This window comes from Pelecanus crispus, chromosome 22, assembly GCF_030463565.1.
Source record: "Pelecanus crispus isolate bPelCri1 chromosome 22, bPelCri1.pri, whole genome shotgun sequence".
Lineage (NCBI taxonomy): Eukaryota > Metazoa > Chordata > Aves > Pelecaniformes > Pelecanidae > Pelecanus > Pelecanus crispus.
The window spans coordinates 3,719,993-3,733,108 of NC_134664.1; the positions used below are offsets into that span (position 1 = coordinate 3,719,993).

At 67.6% G+C, this 13,116-nt stretch overlaps 2 protein-coding genes across 2 annotated transcripts in view; both read right to left on the reverse strand.

The window, feature by feature from the left end:
* Positions 1-3,685: 3,685 nt before the first annotated feature.
* On the reverse strand, positions 3,686-7,161 carry SLC27A3 (solute carrier family 27 member 3). Its single transcript, XM_075724523.1, has 10 exons — positions 6,684-7,161; positions 5,518-5,727; positions 5,284-5,442; positions 5,076-5,200; positions 4,810-5,004; positions 4,629-4,719; positions 4,358-4,556; positions 4,169-4,266; positions 3,946-4,076; positions 3,686-3,862 (listed from the first exon to the last, which is right to left on the reverse strand). Exons 1-10 carry the CDS (start codon positions 7,159-7,161, stop codon positions 3,686-3,688), a joined length of 1,863 nt encoding a protein of 620 aa, XP_075580638.1.
* Positions 7,162-9,524: 2,363 nt separating this feature from the next.
* INTS3 (integrator complex subunit 3) overlaps positions 9,525-13,116 on the reverse strand; it is a 43,850-nt gene continuing 40,258 nt past the window's right edge. Inside the window, exons 26-30 of the mRNA XM_075724520.1 lie at positions 12,397-12,564; positions 10,251-10,351; positions 9,993-10,065; positions 9,732-9,888; positions 9,525-9,602 (exon numbers count right to left, since the gene is read on the reverse strand). Coding sequence (XP_075580635.1) covers positions 9,525-9,602; positions 9,732-9,888; positions 9,993-10,065; positions 10,251-10,351; positions 12,397-12,564 — 577 coding nt within the window. The remainder of the gene's footprint in view (positions 9,603-9,731; positions 9,889-9,992; positions 10,066-10,250; positions 10,352-12,396; positions 12,565-13,116) is intronic.

The following is a 13,116-nucleotide window of genomic DNA, read 5'->3' on the forward strand; positions in this document are numbered from 1 at the left end:
CCCTTGGCAGGGAGGGGGTGTCCCGGGGGGGGGGGGGGGAGCGCTGAGCACGGGGGGAGCGGGGCCGGGGGGGGACGAGTATTATAAACTGTAACTGTATTTGCACTGTTTTTATTATTGCATTGGCATATATACAATATACATCTATAACAACCTGCGGTCTGCGGCCTCCTTCCTCTTCCCCCGGCGGCACGCACCCCCCCCCCCCCCCCCCCAAAAAAAAACCCCACACCAGCAGGGATCTCGGCCCAAATTCATGGGATTTCAGGCCCAATTCGTGGGATTTCAGGCCCAATTTGCAGGATTTCGGCCCAATTCGTGGGATTTCAGGCCAAATTTGCAGGATTTCGGCCCCCATTATGAGGACTTCAGGCCAAATTTTCAAGATTTTGGTCCCAATTTGTGGGATTTCAGCCCAAATTTGCAGGCTATTAGGCCCGATTTCTGGGATTTTGGTCCCCGTTTTGCAGGGTTTTGATCCCAATTTGCAGAATTTTGGTCCCGATTTGCAGGATTTCAGGCCCAATTTGCAGGATTTCGGCCCCCATTTGGAGGATTTTAGGCCAAATTTTCAAGATTTTGGTCCCAATTTGTGGGATTTTGCCTGCCCCCCCCCCCACCCCCCCAGAGGACATTAGGCCCACTTTACAGGATATTAGGCCCGATTTGTGGGCTTTTGGTCCCCATTTGGAGGGTTTTGATCCCAAGTTGTGGGATTTTAGCCCCGATTTGCAGGATTTCAGCCCAAATTTGCAGGATTCCAGGCCCAACTTGTGAGATTTCAGTCACAATTTGCAGGGTTTTGGTCACAATTTGTGGTATTTCAGTCCCAGTTTGCAGTATATTAGGCCCAATTTGCAGGATTTCAGCCTCCCCAATTTGGAGGACTTTAGGCCAAATTTTCAAGATTCTGGTCCCAATTTGTGGGATTTCAGCCCAAATTTGCGGGATATTAGGCCTGATTTGTGGGATTTTGGTCCCTGTTTTGGAGGGGTTTGATCCCAATTTGCAGGATTTTGGTCCCAATTTGCAGGATTTCAGGCCAAACTTGTGAGATTTCAGTCCCAATTTGCAGGATTTCAGCCCCCATTTGGAGGATCTTAGGCCAAATTTTCAAGATTTTGGTCCCAATTTGTGAGATTTCATGCCCAATTTGTAGGATTTCACCACCACCACCCCCATCTAGAGGACTTTAGGCCCACTTTGCAGGATATTAGGCCCAATTTGTGGGATTTTTTTTTGTCCCAGTTTGGAGAGTTTTGATCCCAATTTGCAGGATTTTTGTCCCAATTTGTAGGATTTCAGCCCAAATTTGCAGGATCTCAGGCCAAACTTGTGAGATCTCAGTCCCAATTTGCAGGATTTCAGACCCCATTTGGAGGACTTTAGGCCCAGTTTGCACGATTTTGGGCCCAATTTTCTGGCTTTCAGCCCTGATTTGCAGGATATTAGGCCCAACTTGTGAGATTTCAGCCCCGTTTTTGCAGGCTATTAGGCCCAGTTTGTGGGATTGCAGTCCCCATCTGGAGGGTTTTGATCACAGTTTGCAGGATTTTGGTCCCAATTTGTGGGATTTCAGGCCCAGTTTGTGGGATTTTGGTCCCTATTTGCAGGATTTCGCCCCCCCCCCCCCCCCGTTTGGAGGACTTTAGGCCCAATTTGCAGGATTTTTGGACCCAATTTGTGGGCTTTCAGCCCTGATTTGCAGGATATTAAGCCAAATTTGTGGGATTTCGGTCTCCATTTCGAAGACTTCAGGCCCTATTTGCAGGGTTTCAGCACCCCCACCCCACCCCCCGCCCCCCAAAGGATTTTTTTTTTTTTTTTTTTTTTTTTAGGCCCAGTTTGCAGGATTTTAGGCCTAATTTCTGCACTTCCAGGCCAACATTGCAGGATTTCAGTCCCAATTTGCAGGATTATGGTCCCAATTTGCAAGCTGTTGGCCCAAATTTTCAGGATTTCGGTCCCGAGTTGCAGGATTTTAGGCCACATTTGGGCAATTTAGGCCCCAATTTGCAGGCTTTCAGTCCTGATTTGCAGGATTTCAGGCCCACTTTGCCAGGACGCAGCACAAGAGCAGCTTTAGGGGCTGGGCAGCCCGAAGCCAGCTGGGCTGGGGGGAGCGTATGGGGGGGGGGGGGGGGGCCCCCCCATTCCTGGGTGCCATCAGCTTTGGGATCCCCCTGCTCCAGCTCCCCACAGCCCTTCCCGGGTGCTGGGTGCCAGGATCAGGCCTTGGGCAGCCCCAGTCCGGGTGGGGGACAGCTGGGGACCCCCCCCAATCCCCGGGGCTGCTCCCCACCACAGCAAGGCCCGGCTCAAGGACGTCCCAGTCCCTGTCCCAGCAGAGCTTGGGGTGTGGAGCTGCCCCCCCGCCATCGCTCCACAGCTTTTGGGGTGCATGCCCTCCCCCCAATTGCTCCCTGCAGTGCCAGCCCCCAGTACACGCTCTGCTGTGGCGTTTTGGGGTGGGGGGCAAGGGTCACCCCGACCAGAGCCCAGGAATTTTGGGGGGGGGGGCAGCCACAACCGACACCCCACCCCCCCCCAAAAAAAAAAATCCCTGAGTGTCCTGCAAGAAGGGGGGGTGCAAGGGGGCACAGCTGAGCTGACGGGGGGGGGGGGGGCTGGGAAACCAGGCCTTTTGCACAAATTTAAGGGTTTCTTTGCCCCCCCCACCCCCCCGCTTTTTGCATTGTGTTCGAAATCTGGTTTAACGATAAAGCAAAGCCGGGTCCACGCTGCCAGCTGGGGACGCGGCGCCAGGACAAATAATAAGCTAATTTTTTGGAGAAAGGATTAAAATGAAATTAAAAAAAACCCCAAACCCACCCAACAAACCTTTGTAATATTTATCACTTGCAAGCTATGTTTAATAAAGAAAGGAATGGTTTATAACTTCTGCTGCGGCTGGTGTGGTGCATGGGGGCTGGGGGGGCTGAATCCAGGTAGCGACCCCCCCCAAAGCAGGACCTCGTGCGTCCCCCCCCCTCCTCCCGCCCCACAGAGCCCCGGGTGACACCCCCCCCATGATGGGGACAGTGACGAGACGTGCTACAAAAGAGTTTATTTGTCAAAAAAAACCCAAACCAAAACACCAGCAACCCAAAACCCCACTAAAAAAACCCCACAAACCCAAATCCAAAAAAACCCCAACCCCCCCCTCCCCGTGTATCCAGATCATGAGCGGGGCCCCGAGCTGGGGGAAGGCACCGGCGGCCGAGGGCGAGCACCCCACGGGTGGGGACGGGGACAGGGATGGCCATGGGGAACCAGGCGGCACTGGGGGACAGTAGGACGGACGTGGGGTACCTGGGGATGGCAGGATGGACATAGGGACAGCAGGATGGACATGGGGATGGCAGGATGGATGTGGGGACCTGTAGGATGGACATGGGGACGGCAGGACAGATGTGGGGACAGCAGGACAGACATGGAGACCCGCAGGATGGTTGTGGAGCACCCAGGGTCAGCAGGACGGACGTGGGGACCCACAGGACAGACGTGGGGTGCCCGGGGTCGGCAGGACAGACGTGGGGACCCACAGGACAGACGCGGGGTGCCCAGGGACGGCAGAATGGATGTGGAGGAGCCGTGGGGCACCTGGCACTGGGGGGACAGACATGGGGCACCTTGGGGCACCCGGTCGCAGGACACCGGTGGGCTCGGGGGGCCCGGGCAAGGACTAAATGCGGAAGTGGCCATCCAGGAGGCCCTGCCAGAGCGCGGGGCCCAGGGGCACGTAGGCTTTGGTGGTCTCATCCAGCAGGAAGAGGGGGTCGGGGACGCGAGCTGGATCGAAGCCCTCCTGCGCCAGCCGCACCTTCTGCTGCTTGAAGGTCTCCGTCATGGCCAGGCGCTCCTGGGAGGGCGGCGGAGGGCGGGTTGGGGAGACCCCCCCGCTCACTCCACACACCCCCCGGACCCCCCAGCCCACCCCGGTACCTGCAGCCGGAGGAAGCGGGGCCGGGCGTAGGGCGGCAGGAGCTGCTCCACGTGCTGGTAGAGTGCGGGCCCATCCAGCCGGCAGCCGGGGCGCAGCACCAGCGCCGCCATCCCAGCGCGACCCTCGTGGCCTGGGGGCGAGGGCAGAGCTTGGGGGGCACCGCGGGGCTGGGGGGGGGGGGGGAGGGCGCGGTGACACCGTGGCGGGGGGGGGCATCGGTACCTGGCACGGTGACGCCATAGACGGTGGCTTCTTGCAGGGACTCATGGGCCATCAAGGCTTCGGCCACCTCCGTGGTGGCCACATTCTCGCCTTTCCACCTGGGAGGGGGACGACAGGGATGAGCAGGATGGGGCTGAGCCCCCCCCGGCTGTGGGGTGCTGCTGCGTTGTCCCTGGGGGCCTTTGACACCTGTAAGTGTCCCCGGTGCGGTCGCGGAAGCGGACGAACTGGGCCGCATCCTGCTCCATCAGGTCGCCGGTGCTGAAGTAGGTGTCACCCTCGGCGAAGACCCCGCGCAGCAGCTTCTGCTCCGACAGCTCCCGGCTGCCAGCGTAGCCCAGGAAGGGGGTCTGGGGGGTCACGGGGGCGATCAGCAGCCCCGTCTCGCCTGCGGGGATGGGGACACGTGATGGGGGCACCCATGGGGACCCCCAAGCCCCCCTCCATCCCCGCTACTCACCCGTCCCCACGCGGATGCAGCGCCCGGCCGCGTCCCGCACCGGCGCTCCCTCCGTCACGTCGTAGCGCACGATCTCGAAGGGCGAGAAGAGCTGGGGAGAGGGCGCGGGCGGGTGTCAGCACCCCAGCGGGGACGGGTGCAGGGGTACAGGCGGGCACAGCACCCCTCCGGCCCCTCTCACCTTGTAGATGAAGCTGCTGCGCCCCACGGCCCCCGGCGTCCCCGTGTAGTTGAAGAGGGTGACGTTGCCCTCGGTCATCCCGTAGGTCTCCACGATGCGGATGGCCCCGAAGCGCTGCAGGAAGCTCCGCCAGACGTCGGGGCGCAGCCCGCTGCCCACCGCCAGCCGCAGCCCGTGCTCCCGCTCCCCGGGGCGCTGCGGGGCCGCAGGGTCAGACTTGGGGGTGCCCCCGCTGGAGCCCCCCACCCACCCTGGCTCCCCCCAACCTGGGGCTGGTTGACCAGGTAGCGGCAGAGCTCGCCGATGTACTGGAAGACAGTGACACCCTCGGCACGACAGTCATCCCAAAACTGGCTGGCTGAGAACTTCTCCTTCAGCACACAAGTGGCCCCTGCGGAGAGCCGGGATGGGGGGGTGGGGGTCAGCCCCCCGAAACGTCGCTGGGCTCGCCACGGGGCCCCCGGCCCCGCTCACCGATGCCGATGCAGCCGACGATGCCCAGGAGGGAGCCGGCCATGTGGTAGAGGGGCAGGGCCAGGTACACCACGTCCCGGCTGGAGGCTCCCACCAGCTCGTAGAAGCTCAGGCACATGATGGACTTGAGGTGGGAGACGCGGGCGGCTTTGGGGAGACCTGGAAGTGGGGGGAGACGGCGTCGAGCACCCCCGCACTCGCCCAGGGCTCCCGCTCCCAGCTGCAGGCACGCACCGGTGGTGCCGGAGGTGAAGATGTAGAGGCAAGTGTCGTTCATGTCCTCGGGCTGCCAGACCTCCTCGGGCTCCAGCTCCTCCGAGGCCGCATCCAGCAGCTCCTGCAGGGCCACGACGCCGGGGGGGTAGGGCCCCGAGCCCAGCACCCACACCACGATGCCCTCCTGCTGCAGGCTGGGCAGGATGGGCTCCACCGCCGCAAACAGGTCTGGGAGCAGGGGGGGCACAGGCTGGCACGGCGGCAGCTCCTGGGCACAGCCCACGGCCCCCAGCCCGGCCCAGGGCGGGGAGAGGACGGGGACCGGGTGCCCCATCTGCACCCCAGGGTGACCGGGCCGGACACATGCGGGGCGTGTGGATGGGCCCGGTTTGGGGGAGCAAAACGTGGCACAAGCGCAGGGACCCGCGGGGGCACCCGGGTCCCCCCCACCCCCGAGCTGTCCGGATCCCGCGCTCCCTGCCCGGGAGGGGGGTGCTGGGGACTCCCGGCACCGCTGCTGCCACCCCTGTGCCCCGCAGCAGCCCCGGGGCTGTCCCGGAGCCTCCGGAGCTCGCCCTGGCCCCGGCACCACCGGTACCGCTGCCCCCGGGCCCAGCCCTTGAGCCTTTGCCGGCCCCGGGCCCGGTGCCCCCGGGCCCACCCCGCTCCCCGGTGCCCCTCATCCTCCGCTCCCCCCGTCCCTGGAGCCTTTGCCGGCCCCGGTGCCCCGGTGCTCCCCGTCCCCGGTACCTCCCCGGTGCCCCGGGCACCAGCCCGTCCCTTGAGCCTTTGCCAGCCCCGCTCCCCACGGGCCCGGGGCACCGGTGCCCCCCGTCCCCGGTCCCGGCCCATCCCCTGAGCCAGCCCCGGTTCCCCGCGGTCCCACCCCGCTCCCCGGTGCTCCTCATCCTCCGCTCCCCCCGTCCCTGGAGCCTTTGCCGGCCCCGGTGCCCCGGTCCCCCCCGTCCCCGGTCCCTCCCCGCTATCCCCGGTCTCAGCCCATCCCCCGAGCCAGCCCCGGTCCCCGGGAGCTCCGCACTCCCCCCGTCCCCGGTCCCCGCCCGCTGCCCCCGGCCCCAGCCCATCCCCCGAGCCAGCCCCGGCCCCGCTCCCGGGTCGCTCCGCACTCCCGGGTCCCCCGCTCCGCCCCGGCCCCCCGCTGCCCCCGGTGCCCCCGTTCTCACCGTCCGCCACCAGCAGCGCCCGCGCCCCGCAGGCGCGCAGGCAGTGCCGGAGGGCGGCGGGGCGCAGCGCCGTGCCCAGGAAGGCGGGGCGGGCCCCCAGCGCCGCCAGCCCCAGCCAGCCCCAGACGAAGCGCGGCTCGTTGCCCGCCAGCAGCCCCACGGTCACGCCGGGGCCCAGCTCCCCGCCTCCGCCGCCCAGGGGCCGCCGCCGCAGCGCGTTGGCCACCCGCGCCACCCGCCGCGCCGCCCGCCCGTAGGGCTCCGCGCCCCCCGCCGCCCGCAGGAACGGCCGGGCCGGCGCCTCCCGCGCCGCCCGCAGGAACCGGGCGGCCAAGCTGCCCCCGCCGCCCGCCGCCGCCCGCCGCCGGCACCGCGCGGCCCGCGCCGCGAAGGCCAGGTCGGCCCAGAGGTGCGGCCGCAGCAGCCGCTGCAGCAGCGCCAGCGCCGCCAGTGCCGCCAGCGCCGCAACCAGCGCCATGGCCCCGCTGCGGCCGGGGCGGGGCGGGGCGGGGCGGGGCGCCCCTCGGGGCCACGCCCACCCGGGCGGGGGCCACGCCCACCACCCCCCGGCTCCCCCCCTCCGCGCCCCCCCCCGCTCACGTCCCGCTCGCCCCTGCCAGCCCCGGCCCTGCCCCCCTCGCCCCCGCCCCACCGCGGGCCCGCGCATCCCGGACCCCCCCGCCACGGCCCCTATCGCCTCCTGCCCCCCCACCCCCGCCAGGGTCCCTCCATCGCCTCCTGCCCCCCCCTCCTCGCCACGGCCCCCCCTGCTTCAGCCCCAGCCCCGCCATCCCGTCCCTGTCCCCATCCCCCTCCCCCCCACCATCCCCGTCCCCCCACCGCGGACCCCCCCAGCCTGTCCCCATCCTGCTCGCCACTGCCCCCCATCGCCTCCCGGACCCCCCCTCCTCGCCACGGCCCCCCCGCTTCAGCCCCAGCCCGACCCTGTCCCCATCCCACTCCCCCCCACCATCCCTGTCCCCCCACCGCGGACCCTCCCAGCCTGTCCCCATCCTGCTCGCCACAGCCCCCCCCCCTCCTCGCCACGGCCCCCCCATCGCCTCCAGGCCCCCCCCTCCTCGCCACGGCCCCCGATCGCCTCCAGGCCCCCCACTGCTCGCCACGGCCCCCCCCGCTTCAGCCCCAGCCCCGCCATCCCGACCCTGTCCCCATCCCTCTCTCCCCAACCCCATCCCCGCCCCCCTCCCCGCGGACCCCCCCAGCCTGTCCCCATCCTCCTTGCCACTGCCCCCCATCGCCTCCCGGACCCCCCCTCCTCACCACGGCCCCCCCCCCGCTTCAGCCCCAGCCCGACCCTGTCCCCATCCCACTCCCCCCCACCATCCCTGTCCCCCCACCGCGGACCCCCCCAGCCTGTCCCCATCCTGCTCGCCACGGCCCCCCCCCTCCTCGCCACGGCCCCCCCATCGCCTCCAGGCCCCCCCCTCCTCGCCATGGCCCCCGATCGCCTCCAGGCCCCCCACTGCTCACCACGCCCCCCCCGGCTTCAGCCCCAGCCCCGCCATCCCGTCCCTGTCCCCATCCCACTCTCCCCAACCCCATCCCCATCCCCCCACCATGGACCCCCCCAGCCTGTCCCCATCCTCCTTGCCACAGCCCCCCATTGCCTCCCGGACCCCCCCCCTCCTCACCACGGCCCCCCCATTTCAGCCCCAGCCCCCCCACCCCATCCCCGTTCTCACCCCACGGGCCGCAGCCCCCTCCTCTATCCCCAGCCCCGGCCCCCCCCGGGTCACCCCATCGTGTCCCTGTCCCCACCCCCACTCGCCCCAGAGCCCTCTCCCATCCCTGTGCCCCCCACCACGGACCCCCCCACCCTGTCCCCATCCTCCGCACCACAGCCGCCCCCATTTCATCCCCGTGCCCACCCCGCAGCCCCCTCCCTCTCACTGCCATATCCCCACAATGTCCCCAATGCCACCCCCCCATCGCGCCCCCAGCCCCCTCACCAGGTGAAACCCCCCAGCCCCCCCGCTTCCCCCCCATCGTGGCCCTGTCCCCACCCCGCTCACCCCCAGCCCCTCTCCCCCCCCCAGCCCTGTCCCCCCTCGCCCCCCCCACGTCCACGTCCCCCCTCGCCGCGGCCTCCCCGTTGCGATCCCCTCGATTCCCTCGTCCCAGATTCCCGCTGGCAGCGTCGCGGGCCCCGGGAGCTCCTGGAGACGCGGGCACGGAGCGGTGGCGTTCCGCACAAAACACTGGAGAGTTGTGGGGTTTTTTTTTTATTGTTTTTTTTAAAAACACTTAAAAACGCTAGTAGCTCTGGGGGTGACAGGGGAGAGCGTCGCCCCCTCCTCGCGTGGGCGACGAGCTCCGGCGCGCCCCGCGTCCGCCGAAGCGAAGCCGCGGCCTGGGGAGAGGCGCGGAGGCTGCGGGGGGCTCGGCCTCCCCCCAGGCAGGGACGCGCGTTCCCCCCTCCCCAAAGCATCCTGGAGCAGCAAGTCAGTTCGCGCCGTTTATTTACATTTCTTATATCAAAATAGGGGACGCGCGCTGCACCTGCCGCCTCCCCCCAACGTCCCCCGTCCCCTGCCCGCGGGGCCGCGTCCCCTCTCGGGGACCCCTCGCCCCTGGAGCGGGCAGGGGCTGGAGCCGGGCGCCGGGGGTGCCCGATCCGCTCCCTCCCCAGCCCTGGGTGAAAAGGGAGCGAAAAAGTCAAGCGGGGAGGGTGGGGGCGAAGCGCAGCGCCCACGGCGGGAGCTGGGGTGGCCCCGTGCCGGTGGGCTCCCGGGGGGGACGCGCGCTCCCCTGCGCGCCCCGGCCATGGCTTTGGGCCGAGCGCGGCGGGGCCGGGGGGCAGCGGGGGAGAGGGCAGAGCCCTCAGTCGCTGTCCGAGCCCACGGCGGAGGAGCCTTTTCTTTTCCGTTTGGTGGGTTTGGGCTTGGTGTCTTCTTCCTCCTGCGCCAGGAGAGGGGGAAGTGGGGGTCACGGCTGCCGGGGGGGGACACCCAGCTCCCGCCTGCGCCTTCTCGGGGTGCGGCTGCGGCCGAGGGGCTGCGGGGTGCCGGGGGGAGCGGGGACGCTTACCGAGGCGCTGCTGGAAGCCGACTCCTCCTCGTTGTTGGCCGGCTGGGCCGCGTTCTTGCGGCTGCGGGGGCTGGAGAGGGTGGCTTTTCGGCGGCTTTTGGGGGGTTTGGTGGAGGAGTCTTCATACTCCTCTGCCAGGGAGAAGAGGTCGCTGAACCTGGGAGGAAGCAGGGGTGGCGGTGGCGGGGGTCAGGCGCTGTCGGGGCACCCACCCCACGGCCCTGAGGCTGCCCAGCGCCGGGCAGGGAGGGACAGACTCACTTCATCTTGTGGGCTTCGTCGCAGCTGGCCTGGACGTGCTGCAGCGCCTGCAGGATCGGGGTTTGGCTGAAAACTGTCAAGGAACCAGCGGAAACAGGGGTCAGAGGGTACCCCCAGGCAGGGGAAACCCCGCCCGCCCGGGGTTTTGGGTGCAGGGGCTCCCAAGAGGCTCCCAGTACCCCTGAGCATCCCCGCGGCGATGGGGACGGGCAGCGGCCGCAGCACCGGGGCCCGCGCCGGCGGCACGGCCGTACGTACAGTTCTGTTTGGTGTTGGTCAGATTGAGGCGCAGGTTGTCCAGGTGCTCCAGGATCTGCTCCAGGGTCAGCTGGGCCAGTTTGCTGCTGGAGCTGCGCAGGCTGAGGGCGGAGGAGCGGCGCCCATTAGCACGCACCCCGCTCCTCCTGCCCACCCCCCGCCGCCCCTAAGCTTCTCCCCCCCAAAGACGGGCTGCAGGAACCCCCCGCGTGCGGGCGAACCGAGTGCCACGGCCCCGCAGCAGCACCCCCAAACCTCCAAAGGGACGTGGGGCACAGATAACCCTGCCGTCCGGGGTGCCCCGGCACCCAGACGCTGGAGCAGGGGGGTCCGGCGATGGGGAGCGGCGCAGGATCCATTTTCCGGCTCCGGCACGTGCAGGGTGGCTCAGGGCTGCTTTGCGTGCGCTGCTCCAGCCCACATTAAGGGGGTAAATCCTGCTCAGGGTGCTCACCGCCTCCATCCCCGGTGGCTCCGGGGAGCACAAAGCACCCAGCGCTGAGCCTCAGCCGCAGGACGGTGCGCGGTGCCAGCACCCGGTGTGCTGCCAACAGCCGGGGCCTCAGCCGGCCGCCCCTTCATTAGCGGGGATTAGACCTGGGTACGGCTCGGCTCCCGGCACAGAAACAGTGAAAATAGCCGCGTTGTTCCACTGTGAAAGGCCATTAATTAACGCAGCGGAACAGACAAAGGCGCAGAATTCCCCGGCAGCCTCTTCGGAGAGCACGGGGGGACCCAGAGGCGGCCCAGTCGCCGGCAGAAGTGGCCGCTCTCCCCGGTGCCGGTGTGCGACGCGGGCACGGAGCAGCGGGAGCGCCGGCGAGATCCCAGCGACGGCGAACCTCCCGGCAAGGCTGCGTCCGAGCCGCCGGCCGTGACCCAGCTCCGTGGCACGGGGGTGCCGGCTGCCCGGGTGCTGGGTGGGGGGGGTCCTTGGGGACACGCAGCCCTGGCTGCGGTGGGAGCGCGGTGCTGCTCTGCTTTCCCAGGACACTAGATGTCCTTCCTACTCCAGCAAAGGCCCCGCAGGCACCCAGCCGGGAAGGGGCCGCAGAGCACCCCGGCAGCCGGGCGCAGAGCACCCTGCTCTCCCCGTAACCCAGAGCCCGGCACCCGGGCGCTGCCGGAGGGGTGGCCGTGCCCGCGCTGCCGTGAGCCGGCACAGAGTGGGCAGAGGGACCAGCCGCCTCTCGCTCCGGCAGGCGACGGCTGCGCCAAGGGCAGAGGCTGCCTTGCAGCCCCATCTTGGTCTTTGAGACTGGATACAAGGCTGGGAAACGCCGCAGGGAGCTGAGCGCAGCAGCAGGAGCTCCTGCCTCCCCGCCTAGGGACATTTTGGGGTTGGGGTGAGGTGTCCCACGTGCCACCACGGCCAGGAGCCGGCACAGCGGGGCAGGGCTGGCTGCGGCACCCCGCGCTGCTCTCCGCTCCTCTCCCACCGCCCACGGCGGTGTGGTGCAGCCGCCTCCTCCAGCGCCCAGAGCTCTGCCCCTTCCCTCCAAAGGCAGATCAGGAACCTCGGGAGCTGGGATTTAACCTCTGCAGGCTACAGCCTGGCGCAGCTGTGTCCCTTCGTCCCACCGCGCCGGTGGGCCCCAGCCCCAGACGCAGCAGCGTCCCAGAACAGATTGTGAACCACGTCTGGGAGACTATCTGCACCAAAAGATGCTCTGGAAACATCCAGCTGCGCGCAGGCGGGCACGGCAAGGCCGAGCAGAGGGGCCTGCCTGGCCGGCACCGCAGCAGGGGAGCACCCGACCCTGGCACCGCTCACACAAGCAGCTGAAAAACGCTTGCCCACACAGCCTGGGTAATGGGCTCGGCATAAAAGGGTCCCGCTGGCTGGATGTCAGCGCAGGCGAGATCAAAGCCCAGCCTCCCGCACAGCTCTTGGAGCAGAGACGCTCGCTCGGGGCTCTGGCCGCGCGTCAGCGCGTGGGTGGGCAGCGGCACCGCCCCGGCCTCGAGGAGACCATGGCGTAACCGGCAGGACGGGCTGGCACGGCTGTGCTGCGCCGACGGCACGCGGCGTCTCGGCTGCCCGGCCGGCAGCGGGGCACAAGGCAGAGTCCGTCGCTCGGTTGCCGGCGGCACGGCGGCCCCAGAGGAAGCGGCGGGAGATGCCGCGCCTGCCCCGGCCCCTTACCTTTGGCGTTTTCGTGGTAGGCTGTTGTTCTTGATCAGCAGCGACTTGATGTGCTCGGCCAGGAGGTCGTCGTGTTTGATGCACCAGTGCCGCAGGATGCTCGTGGTGAACTGGTCGTCGGGGTGGCAGGGCCGGCTCAGCACCATTTTCACCATCTCCTCACTGGGCCTGCGGCACACGGGGAAGGGCACGTGAGGAGGAAGGACAAGGGGTTTGCACCCCACTCAGCTGGGGTCCGCCCTGCAGCCGCTGCCGCCCGCTTGAGCCTGACGGGAGGCTCCAGACCCGGACACTGCAGGTCTGCGGAGCTGCCGTGCTGCATGGGACCTTGCCGCAGGAGCCCAGGCACAGCCCGGGTGGGACCAAGCTTCCCCAAACACCGCCGGGGTCCCGCACGCTCTTTGGCAGCCCCAGCAGCATCGGCTCCCAGGTTTGGGGGACGAAAGGCAGCGTTCAGACTCCTCTGCTTCCCCGAGATTGCTGGCAAGCAATCCTCCCGGGGACCAGGTGCCACCGAGCTCCCTGCCCAGCCCGCGTCACAGAATCATCGAATCGTTTAGGTTGGAAAAGACCTTTAAGATCATCCAGTCCAACCATTAACCTACACTACCAAGTCCACACTAAGCCCGTCAAGGGTAGACTAGACCAAACCATGTCCCCAAGTGCCACCTCTGCCCATTTTTTGAACTCTTCCAGGGATGGGGACTCCCCCACCTCTCT